Raw genomic sequence first — 15,596 nt, 5'->3', positions numbered from 1 at the left:
AATCTGTCAGTGCCAACATGTCCACTGTGTTGACTCCCTTCCAATCAGAACCTCATTCTGCTTCAGCCCACCTATGGATTTGCGAGGCTCCAGGTCTTTGCCCATCCTCTCAGCCAGCTTCTCCTCCCCGTTTGACAGGAGCTGACTCCCATAACTGTCATTCAGAGGACAGTCTGCACAGAAAGCAGCCGCTGGTCAGCTTAAACATCTTGTTTTTACACAGATATGAGCAGCAGAGGTTCTCCATCACCCCGACTACAACTGGAGCTAGTGTACGCTGGTGTTTGTCTGCGCTCACCGTTGTTGGGTGACGACTGCTCCTCCTGGTCTCGGCGCCGTATGCTGCCTCCGCTGGAGGGTCGGTGGTGGTGGTGCTTCTTCTTGTTCTTGATGAGAATCTTCCCCATCATCTCCTGCGGTGAGGGCAGCGGCTGCCCGGGCTCCAGCTACAACACAGGAAGGACATGATGAGGAACACACAGGGGAATACAGCAAGAGTCTACAACAGTGACGCTTAAGGGTTTTAATACATGTACAATCTTCATTTAATTCAGTATAGCTCTATCTAAAGGGTCGCATGTTGAGTCAAACTGTATTTATTAAATAATCAGCTGTCAGCACACAAAACACAACTAGAGCAAAATGTTTCACTGATTCATTTACTAAAACACAACTGTGATTTGGATCAAACTGGTCATATTTCATGGAGACATTAATATGATCAGAACCAGAGATTCAAATTCTGACCATAAACCGACTGTAAGCTCCCGATGTCTTCACTTCAACCTGTGTCGTAGACAAGAAGTCATATTCTGCCTCATCGTGCACACGTCATGTGATCCGTGTTCCCCTCTTCTCATCCAGCATGTTTCTGTTTACTATATGTCAAAATGTCTTCTTGTCTCCTGTGTAAACAGAGGACACACTTCCTTTTGTTGCTACTGCTGGAGGATCACTGCAGCAGGTAACGAGGGCTAATTCATAGTTTTCCTCATTAAGGATGTAACACTGCAGCCACTTTTCACTGTGGCTGCACTTATTTTGTCCCTGACATCTGGAGCAGTATTACACACATGGAACAGTCTATGGTGTTGTTATCAGTGCGGTCACGCGGTGGTCCCTGAAAGATGTTTTATTCTGTTGTAGACTCTTTTGCCAAATGAAATGATATAATATAATATAATTTATAACTGATAACCATTTCTAATTCTTAATAATTCCTGATAAAGTAACTCTGAAGCCATGAAGCCCCGATGTTTTGGTGTTTAAGTTAAGTTGTCCAAATTTTTTTTAATTTTCAGTTTCATCACATTTTTAAATGTTCCGTTTAAAAAACAACAAAAGATGAAAAAAAATTGGTCTGACAGTTTAAAAAACAACAACATCAAAGGCAGAAAAATGTGATGATGCAATCAGCAAAACAGAACAAATATCAAAGCACCAACATCAAAGTCAGCGATGATGTCATCGGGTTCCGGAACTCATAAACACTACAGAGGCTCGTTACACACAACAGACATCAGACACATACTGAGAGAGGTTAGAGACGAGACAGCGGCAGCTAGACCAGATCTATAGAGGATTACACTGAGGACTGCAGTTAGTAGTAATTAGTACCAGACCACAGCTAGAAATGAATAAAACGCAGGAAGGAGTACAAATCCATCCTCAGCTTCTTAAACCTGGAGCAGAGGACAAACCACCTCAAGTCTGGAGGAAGAAGTCGGAGCCGGGTCCGAAGAGACCGGATCGACCGCAACCAGTGATGGAGGATGACGTCCAGCGGTTACTGCTGGACGAGAGTGTGAGGAAACACAACGTGAGACTCCGTCGAATACAGATAGAGCTGGAGAATCACAAACTGACCGAGTTCAGAAAAGGACGACGACAAGCGGCTAAAGAAACAGACAAAAGGTATGACGAGATGATGCGGTCTCAACAGGAAGAATACCTGAGGCAGAATCAGGACCAGGTCTCTCAGAGAAAGCTTCTAAAACTCTCTGAAGCAGAAGGCTGGGCAGAGCAAGTGAAGGAAAAGGAGCTGCTGAGACAGAGAGAGAGGCTGGAGAAGCTGAAGGACGCAGAAATATGCCAAGAAGTTATTCTACAGGAAGAGGAGCTTCGACATCAGGCAGTTAAGGAGGAAGTTGAGTCAAAGAAAAGACAACTCAAGTCTCAACTGGAGGAAATCCGCTTGAGGAGGCGCAACAGAGAGATGCACATGGAAACACTGAAGCTGGAGGAGGAGAAAGCCAAACTCGAACAACTTCAACACACAGAAAGGGCTCTGCAAGTCAAGCGTCAGCAGTCAGAGCAGTTCAGAGAGCGCCAGATTCCCATACAGGTCGTTTCAGAACAACTGGCCAGATCTAAGGAGGAGCGAGCCTCGGCCACGGCTCTGAAGGAGGAACAGGTGTATCTCAGGGCTGTCGCTCAGAGAGAGGCTGAATACCAAGAGCAGCAGAAGAAGAAGGACGAGGAGGAGAAGGCTGCCAGGCTTCACGCTCTCACTAACTACAACTGCTGTATGCGCCAGAAAGAGGAGCAAAAACAGGCAGAGCATCGGATGGGGGTGGAGGAGCTCCAGGTGCAGATGGAGGCTGACAGGGTGACAGCGGAGGAGGACAAACTGAAAGCTCAGAAGATCCGAGAACACAACATCAGACGGCAGGACTTCAATTTGTCCGCGGCAGCTGAGAGGCGACTCCTCCGGCAACAGCTGAGGGAAGAGGAACTGGACTTCGAGGTGAAGAAGGAAGCAGCGGTCGTCCTGAAGGAGAAACGACTCCAGCAGCAGGCTCGGCAACAACTTCACCAGGCTGAAGAGACGCTGCGGAGGAAACGGCGCCAGGACGTCCAGCCGGACACCGACGGCGTCCCTGAGCGACCCACTCCCTGCCCGCCCACTTCTGGTTCTGCTTTTGCATCTACCAGAACACGACAGCCCAGAGATTTCATGACTCAACCTCAGGACGCCAAACTGCTGCGACGGAACCAGCTGAAGTCCAAACGCCCTCCAGAGACCAACAGGATCATCCTGCAGGACAACAACCGGGTCATCCAGAACAATGTGTCCACGTCACCCTGCCTTCCACCCATCCAGTTAGCCAAGAAGACGGCTTTCAATTACATCTAACCGCACAGGACACCATGTCCAGCCAGGTTCTGGTTCTAGACCTGTACCAGCTGGCAAAGTCCTTGGGCCCAGATCTGGCCCGCACCAAACATGTTCATCCGGCCCACATCCCGCGTGGAGCGAGTCCACTTTGGTTTGCCAGATCTGAGCCACAAGCAGGCCACACCATAGCCACAGAATAAAGCAGAACTGGTGCAAGTCTGGGCCAGAACCAGCCCACCAGATCGGTTTGCTCTTGGCTGTCATGGCTTAGACCCGATGAAGTGGAGTGGACCGCCCAAGTGCCATCACTCCACACAGGATGTGGGCCAGAAGTTCACACATTAATTCTATTAATTCTTTTTGTCCCTTTTCAGAAACACCATTTGGTCCGGCACTGCTGCCAGGTTCTGGTCCAGAGGAGTCTGCGTGTTCTCCTCGTGTATGTGGGTTTTCTCCAGGTGCTCTGGTTTGTCCCACCCAAATATCTTAAAAAAGTTCACTAGTGGCTGGCACTGGTGCCACGCGGCCCGGTTCTGGTCCGGGCCAGACTCGTCTGTGTGGATCAGCCGGGTCTCCTCGTGTCTGCGGGTTTCCTCCAGGTGCTCTGGTTTCCCCCCACAAAAAATATGTACAATTATTCTAATTAGGTAAATTGGAAAGATCAAATTTACAGTATTGTTATAAGATTAATAAGATTAATGATTAATCAATAAAAAAATGACAAAAATTAAATTTCTGGCATCATTCAGAAGAGAAATTACAAAGAACACAACAAAAGCATTAATCAATAAATAAAACTAATCACTCAACAATTAAAACAACATAACGAAATAAACACATGCAAAATAAATCAATTCCATCAGTCAAAACCCAGCCAGGTCTTCTTCACTCAGAACCAAACAATTTCCACCAATAACATCACGCCATCTGTCATCAATCAATCAATCGATCTTCAAACACGACGAGTGTCTGAACTCACTTACTGAAACACAAATCATCAATTTAACTCCCTGATTTAGATCAAACTGATCATATTCATTGATCAGAAACAGATTCAAATTCCAGTTCTCGCTGTGAACAAAGTGACTGTTAAATTAAATATTATAAATCATTTATCATAATTACTTGTGAGAATAAAGCAACACCAACTGTGCAGTCTTATAAATCAGCAGGGTGTGATCGATCGTGTGATCGATCGCGTGATCGATCGCGTGATCGATCGCGTGATCGACTGTAACGAGTAAAAGTTGGTTTCTCTCTCATATTACTGCAGTCAGGAATTAAAGTCTCTGTGTATTTGAACTGCACACATAACGAAACGGTTGCAGGTTCTAGCTGGTGCTTACAGATATATAAAATAATCCAGTCTGGTACCAGGACCCCTGGCTTGGGTAGATCCAGAACCAGAACCATGCACATGTTTTGCACTTTTCCTTGAGGAACAGCAGTGAGAGTTACACGTGAGAAGATCAAGTGGTGTGCAGGTGTAATGATGCACAGTCAGATCTGACTGCAGATCAGTCTCACCGGGTATTTCTCCAGCGGGTCAATGAGCAGCGCGTCTCCAAAGATGGTTCTGCAGTATTCGGCCATTTTGGCCTGCTGCTTGGCTCTGACGGGAGAGGAGACGCTCGTCAAGTGACAGATCCTCACTCACATGTTAACAACACCTTACAGAGACAACACTTCATCTGCATTACTTATAAACACCTCAAGCTGATCTGCAAACTGTGAAATAAATACAAAATAAAGACTTACGAGTCCACGTGGTTTTCAAAGGACAGGATGAGCGGGTACGGCGAGGTCTTGAAGGCGCTCTCTGCGATCGCCTCGATCACCTCCTACAGCCCGAGAGAGCACGAGGACGTTAAAGTCTGTCAGCACCGGTGAAACAAACATCTCCTCAGAGAGTTTTTAACCACACACTCAGCTGGCAACGTGTGAAAACAGACAAACTTCTTTATGAAGCAGATATTTTGCTGAAAATGTTAAAATGTTATTTTTATCTTCTAAAGAATTTGCCGGTAGAAAAACACACAGACAGGTTAAAGGTAAGAGGTGCAAAGACTCACGAAGACTCATAACCTCAAGTTCAGTGTATAGTCACCATACATCATTAGAAAAGCTTGTGGTGCTGCAGCAGCATCAGACTCCAGACAAACTGTCTTCTCCAGTAAATCCACTTCACTAACACACATTCACTCCAAAACACAGTATTCATGATTAAAACATAAATCTGTGATTGTGTTTTCCAGCTTTTCCCTGACAGAAGACTCTTTCAGATCATTGACAGATGCTATTCTCCCTCTGAACTGGAGATCTGATGCAGCAGCTGTTTGTTTGACGGCTCGATCTTGTGCGTCGCCCGAGAGCCGACAATCATGATGCGTCATGTCGCCCGTGTGATTTATAACACAGCGATGCTCAGTTTATATCAGTGTTTAAAGCCCTAAACGTGCACATTCTGCAGGTTTATGTAGTTTTGTGTGTTCAGGCCTTTTTTCTATCCAAACACTTGTTTGATAGGAAATAAAGAACCATAATGAGTTTTTTGCCAGGCGCCTGAATATTTACTTGATAAGTGTCAATTTTCAGTGATTCTGTCATCTAGTCTGAAGCTGGACCTCGTGAGACTGTGTGATGTGGACACATGGACCTCTGCCTGCTGCAGGCCGGGACAGAACCGCTAGTTTCACAGACATTTCAAGGAACAAGAACAACCGAGGTGCTGCGATTAGGCTCAACAGAAACTGTGAGGGCACCTGAATGCACCACAAACTAACACGTGTCTGCTAAACAGCGCTGGCAGCCACCTTGAAGGGGATCTCGGTGGTCATGGTGAAGCCGTGGGTGATGTAGGGCTCCTCGTCCTGCGGCCGGCCCTTCCAGCAGTCCAGCTCTACGCAGCGACAGCCAGTCAGCAGCACCTGCCTGTACATCTCTACTGACGACAGACCGGTCAGCTGACCCACTGGAGACAGACAGACAGAAGGTTCTGGATCAGAACCATGAAGCACAAAGCTGGACGTGGTGTCTCTGCATGTGCATGTTTACCTGTGAGGTATGTGTTGTGTGAGGAGTTGATGAAGTAGTGAGACAGCGGCTGGGTCATGTCGTCGATGACGTCCAGCCTCTCTGGAGGTACGATGCTGTTCTCCTCGCCCCCCAGGTACCGAGCGAAAGCCTGCAGACTGATCTGGTCTGGAGGAGAGAAAGAGGAGGACGGGTTCTGTTTACTGGCTCTGGATGGACCTGCATCCGTCTGCTCATGGCAAACAGAATAACTGACTTCGTTCAAAGGGCAAGGACTGGCAGATGCTGGACTAAACATGCGTCATGTGCTTTAGCAGGGAGCCGACCCAAAAGAGCAAAAGGCTTGTGTTCTGGGCCAGACGGGAGGGAGGGGGGCTCAGTGTGGGCTGGACCTCGGATCATCTTACACATTTTGGCTTAACAGTGTCGTAGCAGAGCGGCTCAGGGAGGCCAGCGCTCTGTTTTCCTTCCCGCAGGTTTGTACAGTTTATCCACCGATGACCAAAGCAGAACATGTCCAGGACATTACATCCATTTTGAAAAAGTTCTAGATATTACACAAAGGGGAGGAACCTGGACACGGGCTCAGTCGGGCTTTAAGAAGAGGACGACCACCTCACTGCTGAAACACAAATCAAACAAATCATTTGTTCCTGTTAAACGTGCATCAGCGTGTCCGGCTGCAGCTGGTGAACCTTCTCTAGTGGCATCTACTCTGAAACGCTGTTGTCCAGCAAAATGATATTATTCATTTCTAATGCGGTTATCAGATTCAGAGGCTGAACAACATCAGCTCACTGGATCATCTGGGAACACATCAAAGATCCAAAACAATCGGGCTGATTTATATTCACTGTTCTGTTAAAGATCACAGGAGGAGGACATGTTACCTCTCTCCAGCTGGCTGGTGTTGGTCTCGTATCTCTCCATGATCTGTCGGACCTGCTCTCTCTTCAGCGGCGGGTACAGAACCTCGTTCAGTCGGGAGTCTCGCTGCCTGCGGTTGATGAAGTCCATGAACAGGTCCAGAGAGATGAACGGCTTCCCTTTAGAGCCACTGCAGCAGAGGAGAAGCACCCACATGACTGAATGTATTCAGAGGTACAGACAGTTCCTTCAGGTCATGGAGGATCCCAGTATGTGCCGGTAGAAGCGTCTCTCACCTTTGCTCCAGGATGCTCTGGATCTCGGGCCGGAGACAGAGGCTGTTGAGAAACCTCTGGAAGGCTTCCCACGTGAAGTCATCCGGCTTGATTCCCTCTAACTGGAAGAGAAAAGAGGGTTTCTGATCAGTTCTTTTGTGAAGAGGAGGAGAAAGAGGCCTGGTTGTTTTTCTTCACCGGAGAATAAACATGATGATTTTGTTTCCTCAGTTCTTCTTCCTGACCAGCAGGCGGCGCCAGAGCACAGCCAGATAAACAGAAGTGCTGACGGTGCAGTTGTGCATCTGGTTTCAAAGAGAAACATCTTGTGACTCCAAACTGATTTTTACCAAAGATTGCACTGACTAATAACACACAGGAAACCTTGTTTTACCTCCCAGAACACAATCACATACACATGAGAGCAAACATGTTGACAGCACGATGGGTCACATGACGGATCTGAAGGTCTGAGACAAAGAGCGAAGCACCGACTCTACAAACTGTCAAGATTCATCCAGAACAATCCTGCATGAAGGAAAATATTCAAACTATTCTGCCTGTCAAGAGTTTTAATTTGGGCAATATTAAACCGACATTTACTGAGAGAGGCACAATTATAATTTATAATAATTGCTACAAAGTTAGAGTAGCAGAACTAGAATCCATTATGTTCAACACACAAGCTAATTATTAATTATCCATTACAGCCTGTTCATCTCATTTACATAAAAACATTTCAATATAAACTCTTTACACTTTATCATGACGTTCAGCTAAATGTTTAACTTGCTTATTCATTATTCTCAGCTAACTGTTTCAACTGCCTCTCTTATAAATAAAGCTAATTATTAAAACCATTTTTATTCAACTGTACTACATCAAGCTAATCATTTATATATTAAATGTTTTAACCATCACCTTCAGTTCAGGCTGACACCACTCTTGCCTGCTAAGGTAGCTTAGCTCACTAACTGGTAAATGATTAGGCACTGTGTGACTTTTCTGAGGCCGATATGTTCTCGACCTTCAGGACTTCTAGGTTTTCTACCAGATCATCAACTCAGATCCCAGACCAGCTTACTCACATGCTGTCTCATCTGTGTCTGAGTACAACTACTTCACTTCAGTTTCCCTCCGGGGACAAATAAAGTTTTCTGAACTGAACAGAATGAAAATGTAATTCTCCTCCAGCTGCAGAGAGCTGGCCTCCTGTTGACTCCTGTAGCCCAGACGAGCTCTTACAAACTGCTCGTCCTGACATCAGGAGCTCTGCACTGTCTGTTAATAAGCCTGTGCACAAGTTACAACGTGAACCTCTAAAACAACATCACTCCTCTCCTACAGGCCTACAGACCTTTTGATGTGACCTCCTTACATTGTGAGAGCAGGCTGAGACATCGAGCTGCAGCCATTAGAGACGCGTAGCTTCATTACCTTGTTGTTGATGACGAGGCCGCAGTGCTCCAGAGCCAGGTCCACTTTCTTTTTATCTGAAAACAGTTTGTGGATACTGGAAGACACAGAGATGGAGAGCTGTCAGGCAGTTTAAACAGCAGCAGAGACGAGAGGGGGAGTGGAGGAGAGACAGTGGAGGGGAGAGGAAAGAAGGAGTGAGGGGACAGTGAAGAGGAGAGGAAAGAAGGAGTGAGGGGACAGTGAAGAGGAGAGGAAAGAAGGAGTGAGGGGACAGTGAAGAGGAGAGGAAAGAAGGAGTGAGGGGACAGTGAAGAGGAGAGGAAAGAAGGAGTGAGGGGACAGTGAAGAGGAGAGGAAAGAAGGAGTGAGGGGACAGTGAAGAGGAGAGGAAAGAAGGAGTGAGGGGACAGTGAAGAGGAGAGGAAAGAAGGAGTGAGGGGACAGTGAACAGGAGAAGAAGGTGGAGGAGAGTCTCACTTCTTCACGAGGATCTTCCCGTCCTGATTCACCTGCAGCTTTAACTTGGTGTACCTGGAACGGACAGACAGAGGTCTTTAACATCGCCGACATAAAAATCTACAGTGGCCTCACCTCAAGATAAGACGCTCAGTTTCTTACGCTTTGAGGAGGAAGGTGTTCCGTGATGCATTCTGGGAAAGTATGTTTGTGGCCAAAGTGAACAGCTCATCTGTCCAAATCTGGAAACACACGAACAAAAACAAGATGATGAAACAGAGCCGACGGTCTGATGTTAAAACTAAAGGAAACAGTTTCTGTATACAATATACAAAACACACACACACACACACACACACACACGTCTCTGTCTACAGTGTGTAATCAGCATATGGCGTGAGGACAGAAGGAGGCGAGGAGAGAGAGATAAGGAGGAAGGAAGGAGGGAGGGAACATCGTGTGCAGGTGTAGTGAACGTGAGCACGTGATTGGCCGGCAGTGACGTGGTTACCTTGGCTGTATCCTCCTGCATCGCCTGGAAGTTGAGGAAGGAGGTGTTGACCAGGTCGTTGCCGTGGACGACGGTTACCAGCTTCCCCTCAACGTTGTCACCTTTACCGAAGCCCAGCACCTCCCGCAACTTTGGGTCCTGACACACACACACACACACACACACACACACACAGTATGAATATATATGTGATATATAAACCACAGCGCTGGTCTGATCGGTGCACACACACCCGACATCCTCCCCGCTCCTCATCCATCTCTGCCTCTCCAGAGAACAGTAGATGTGATGCATGCGGTGCAGCACTCTGATCTAATTAACCAAACGACTCTTTCTTCCTCGTTCTCCACCACAAACTCTCTCCAACACTCAGTGTCTCTCTATCAATTAGGCCCTTACTCTCCATCCGCCTCTCGTCCATTTCAATTATATAAATTAACTGGGATGGCTGTTTGTCAAGAAAAGTAAAGCAGTGAAGAGTTCACTTCATCATCGGGAGTCTGAAGATCAGCGAGAACAAACTACGAACACAAACACTGAAAACTAAACGGTGTCGGTGTCACCACAGATGATCCACAGACGCACTGAGAATGGCTTCTTTGGAACTTTATCAATCGTAAATCTGATGGCAGCGCGTCCTGTGGATGTTCCAGAGCAACAGGAACACAACACGCTGTCAACACAGCACTGATATGTTTCTGGCCTTATGAAGCTGATGGACTGGTTCACTTATTCAGACGTCCAGCACACAAGGAGCAACGCTGGCATTCACCTGCAGTCGAGTTTCTACCCACCCGACAAACTCAGATCCAATATTTGCTCTCCTTTAGTCCTCAGAGTTTATCAGCTGGTTGCTAACAGTGTCGGACTGCTGCCGGAGGCATTCACTGAGTTTATCAGAGCATCTTCTGCACGGTCCGTTATCATTCTGCAAAGATTAATGATTATTAATACATAAAGCTGATCAAGTGAAAATATTCTACTTTTTATTGTGAGGATTTGTTCCTTTTCTACATCATTTAGACAGTAAATAAAATGTCTTTGGGTTAGGTAGATTGATAAGACTGTTTTATAATTTAAGATTAACAATTAACAGGCAGATTCATTGTTAATGAACATGATAAATTGAATGAACAAAACAGTAAAGCTGCGCTGCACACAGGTGATAAAGTTAGTTAATTCTTTGTGTTTTAAACTGAAGTTCGGGCCACATTTTACAAATTTCTCCTTTAATATAAAACAATATTGAATAAAGCTGGTGCTCCACAGAGACCGATACCTCAGAACCAACCACACCAAAGTGATTTCTTCTGACTCAGCAGTGTCGGGCCAACATGTCACCACCACAAACTGGCCATGAAATTCATTTTTTACACAACACTCGACAAATATCACACTTTGAAGAAACAATATTCATCAACGTGCAGCTTTTGTTACATCGTGACTCATCGATATGTACCAAGAAGAAAAAGTTCATGACTTTAATTCCAGCGTGTGATCAGGTAACGATGTAAAATTCTTCTCCATGACGGTTTTTATAATAATTCAAGGGGTTCAGATTCGGTCAACACATGCTTACATCCGAACTGTTTACAACTAATGTATCAGCGTCCCTGTGGGTCAGATCCACACGGTTACACAATGACTTCCTCACCAACAGTCGTTGGTTATATCACTTCCTGTCTGACGGCCCATCTGTCAGCAGGCTCATTAGTGCTCCGTCACCTTTGCACCATCAGCTGAGAGAGGAAGCACACGCACATCTTTCTGTGACAGTCACACTTCAGCATCACTTTTCTGCTCAGAGGACGAAGTCATCGACAGCAGGAGGTGACGGCTTCATTCTCCCTCTGCCACACACACACACACACACACATTACTGACCTTTGGTTGTTTGGCATATTTCCCTGTTCTGGTGTCCCTGATGGTGCTAATGTCCAAAATCTCCACCTCCTAAGGAAAAAAAAAACAAACAGCAAAATGTCAGAATCAGTGTTGAAAATCAGGGAAAGTTAAATTAGTCGTGACGCCTTTTTTTCCAAACAGATCGTCCGGTGCAACAAACCATCCGGTCACGTTGTGTTCTTGGAGTGGAAACCTACAAAAGTCGGTCCAGGTTGAAATATCTAATAACTAGTGGACGATGTCGCCACATCATTAGTGGAACATTTGACCAAACACCCACAAGATTAAAGACATTCCCCTCAGCGGTACTGTGCTGCTTAGCAACTGTTAGCATGCTAACAGATTAAATTAAAAAGGCGGACAAGGTAGAAAATGATCTCTGCTTTAGACTCATCTATGAGCAGCGTCTCCGGTGGTCGTGGAGGGCGGAGAAGCAGTGACACGACCACGAGACGAGAAGTTTTGAACGTCTGTATGATCCGACTTCGCCTGGCGACACAACAGCTGAAGGAGATTTGACGGGAATTAAACGTGAGTTGGACGGTGGCGAAGGAAAAGTGGAGGTCAGTGTGAGACTGATCGGACTCTGAGCGGTGCAGGCTAGAAACCACACATCTATTTTCATATGTCAGGGGAGTGTTGTCACTGTGAGCATGTTAGTATGCATGCTAATCTTAGCGTTTAGCACAAAGCACTGCTGTGTGCGGCTGCAGACTCGAGGCTTGAGTCGATGGCTGCTTCAGATCACAAATTATATGTTTACGGAACGAGTGAGTGAGCAGGAAATGCACTTGGACTCCAGACAGGCAGGTTCTGTGTGCCGTACCCGGGTGGAGTGACACCTTATTTAGATTGTATAAGATCTTTTTCTGCTGTTTGTAAGAAGCAGAAATGCTGACGGAACAAAAGCAAGTTGCTACACGGATGGAAAAAGAAGAAAAACCTGACTCAGAGCTGGTGTGACTGTCAGTCTCTCTCCTCCTTCCATCAAATGCATATTATCTTTTATCAGACTCTGTGCTCCTCCGGACATAAAACACAACACATGAACTCTGTGTGTGTGTCAGTGTGTGTCAGCGTGTGTCAGTGTGTGTCAGTGTGTGGGTGGAAACAGAGAGAAAGGACTCAACACTCACTGATATCTGACACGACTCTGGAGATTTGCATGCCTGCTGCTGTGACACAAATATGTATGTATGCATGCAAACACTCAGAGATAAGATGGGAAAAGATTTGTGCTACAGAACAGGACAGTGTGGTCTGAGGAGGACGAGCCGGAGGTGGAGCTGCAGAGGCTGGAGAAGAAGAAGCGTGGTCGTAAACGGGCCGTAAACACAGAGCAGGACCACTGTAAATATTTGTTTAGCCTGCACTCGTTCCCCTCGCTTTCTTACCCCGTCTCCTCCTCATCGCTCCCTCCATCTCTGTGGCTTTGCTGCATTTTAAAAGGACACATTTAACATTTTTTCATCTATCTTGAGAGAAGACATCAGATGTTTCTGTCTCTCTTCCTGGTGTTGTTTTATATGAATCTGTGACAGTCTGTCAAACTTTTCTTCGTGTTAGGCCCAAAAATAACAACAAAGTCGAACAATGTCGTCAGCTGTCCTGAGCTGCCGTCCTGAACTCAAGTCTTCCTCATTACTTCACACTAGCTGTGATGTCATCGCCCTGCTGGCCGTCCCCTCCCCTGAGATTGGCCCCGGGAGTAATGAAGGTCGCAAGTGTTGGACCAATTGGATTAAACTCTGTCGCAAACTTTGTCCTCTGATTGGCCTGTGGAGAATAACTAACTTCCTGGGGGAATAAACCGCTTCTGGGTCTGTAGGACGCACACACAGACACACACACACATGCACACACAGACACACACAGACACACACACACAGACACACACACACACACACACACACACACACACAGACACACACACACACACACACACACACACACACACACACACACCTCCTCCTCTCCCACAGGCCATGGTTTCATTCTACCATCACCATGGTGACTCCTTGGAGATCACAGTAATAAGACTACAACTTTGTCTGCCATGTGTGAGTGTGAGAGTGTGTGTGTGTCAGTTAACATTTTCTAACTAACTAGTAATGTAAGACACACACACACACACACACACACTACAAATCCTCGACATGCAGGTCCTGACTTGTGAAACATCCTGACCTGTTGAGCAAGACAGGGTGTAGGGATTGTGTGCGTGTGTGTGTGTGTGTGTGTGTGCGCGTGTGTGAAAAAGGCTTGTAAGTCAGCACATGTGACACGGCAGCGTGAACAGATCTTCAGCACCAGGACGGGTGCATCTGTGTCGGCGTTTGATCAGAGAAGTGTGTGAAATGTGTGTGTTTCTGCACATAGTTGTGTGTCCGAGCGCGCAACATGGCGAGTGTGTGTGTACGTGTGAAGGTCGCTCATCTCCGAGAGCACATTCCTAACATATTCCGGCCTTCTGCTCCCTTAGCGTGTGTGTGTCTGTGTGTTTCAGTGTGTAATATTTAGCTAGCCGTGGCAGCTGCAGCGCTCCATCCATCCTCCCAGTGCTCAGCCAACACACGGCTCGCTCCGTTTATCACTCTGGACCGGCTGCAGCCTCGTTAAGGCTGCAAACCAGTCTGGGTGAGAGTTTTCCAGGAGGCATGTTGAGATAAACTGCTGCAATTTACTTTAATTTACTGGTTTTGGTGGAATGAAGAACTTTCCCTCATCCTGCCTCAGCTGGTCACGTCCTACATTTCCCAGGATGCACTACCACTTTTAGAGAAAAGTGTGAACCTGTTGCACTCAGATGTTGGGCAGGTAGCCCGTCTACAAGAAGTTTAGCCTCTCTCCCATTACAGCTGGACACATAACACAATACACTGATGAAAATAGCTGTTAGCAACACATGCTACTAGTTAGCAGTCAGTTAATGTTAAACACACAAACCTGCTATATTTATCTCGGACCACCTGAGTGTTCAGAGGACGCTCTGTGGTCCAACAGCACTCTGAGGTCACAGTCCAGTTTGTGCGGGTTCGTTCAGGCATCCTGGGCGGCTGTGAGGAACACTGAGTATCTTCCCTCGACAATCCGCCTAGCGACACGTAAAAGGTCACTATTCTGCCCTCACACAACCAAACTCAAGGCGTCCCTCCACCAAGAGCTCACTGCACCCTGCCGGGAAACAGTCCAACACATAACCTGCAAGAAAACCACGACCAGCCGCTTTTATATTCCTTTTTGGATCAAAAAAATAAATGAAACATGTTAATGAGACGGTTTAGAGACAGAGCTAAGCTAACTGCGTCTGCTTCCAGTATTAACGTTAAGCTAGTTCCCTGCTAGCTGTCACCTCGGATCACTCAAACAGAAATAACAGAACTATTGATCTTCTCAACTTTCTCGCTGTTATCCCTCCTTTTTTCGCAATGCCAGATTACGTTAAAGCAACATTATGTAGGATTTAGCAATTCTGTTGTGATTGGGCACAAACACCACTGTCATCAACACAGATCCCAGGTCTGTACAGACACTGCACCATGTAAACCATGACACAGACCTTTATCTGTTGCTGAGCTGCAGTTGTGTGCATGGGTGGTTTTAATACAACAGTACTGATTAGGTTATTCTATATTTAGGCCCCAAACACATGTACAGTAAATGTTAATGTGATCTGATTAGCCCCTCGTTAACTCACTCCTTTCCTTCCTTCATTCTTTTGATTGACTCCTCACTTCCCCTCCTCCCTCCTGCTGCCAATCTCTCCATTCGTTTTCTTAAGATTAGAGAGAATATGAACGGCCGAGCGAACAATCAGGAGAGTGCCACTCCTTTCCTGTGGCGCGTGTTTGAAAGATCACCGCAGCTAAATATGTCTTGAATGACCAATCACAGCGACGATCAAATGGCACATGATGACATCATAAAGGAAACTGATCCTCCTGAACACACACACACACACACACACACACACACACACACACACACACACACACACACTGCCCAGACAGCA

At 46.4% G+C, this 15,596-nt stretch overlaps 1 protein-coding gene across 1 annotated transcript in view; it reads right to left on the bottom strand.

Moving 5' to 3' along the window:
* The window catches only part of plcb3 (phospholipase C, beta 3 (phosphatidylinositol-specific)), a 47,730-nt gene that overhangs the window by 8,495 nt on the left and 23,639 nt on the right, over positions 1-15,596 (bottom strand). Inside the window, exons 3-15 of the mRNA XM_037111069.1 lie at positions 11,564-11,632; positions 9,680-9,817; positions 9,331-9,410; positions 9,190-9,243; positions 8,731-8,806; positions 7,315-7,415; positions 7,042-7,208; positions 6,173-6,319; positions 5,932-6,089; positions 4,877-4,959; positions 4,646-4,730; positions 299-446; positions 72-173 (exon numbers count right to left, since the gene is read on the bottom strand). Coding sequence (XP_036966964.1) covers positions 72-173; positions 299-446; positions 4,646-4,730; positions 4,877-4,959; positions 5,932-6,089; positions 6,173-6,319; positions 7,042-7,208; positions 7,315-7,415; positions 8,731-8,806; positions 9,190-9,243; positions 9,331-9,410; positions 9,680-9,817; positions 11,564-11,632 — 1,408 coding nt within the window. The remainder of the gene's footprint in view (positions 1-71; positions 174-298; positions 447-4,645; positions 4,731-4,876; positions 4,960-5,931; positions 6,090-6,172; positions 6,320-7,041; positions 7,209-7,314; positions 7,416-8,730; positions 8,807-9,189; positions 9,244-9,330; positions 9,411-9,679; positions 9,818-11,563; positions 11,633-15,596) is intronic.

Source organism: Acanthopagrus latus, chromosome 10 (genome assembly GCF_904848185.1).
Source record: "Acanthopagrus latus isolate v.2019 chromosome 10, fAcaLat1.1, whole genome shotgun sequence".
NCBI classification, from domain to species: domain Eukaryota; kingdom Metazoa; phylum Chordata; class Actinopteri; order Spariformes; family Sparidae; genus Acanthopagrus; species Acanthopagrus latus.
This window is presented reverse-complemented; position numbering and strand designations above follow the sequence as displayed.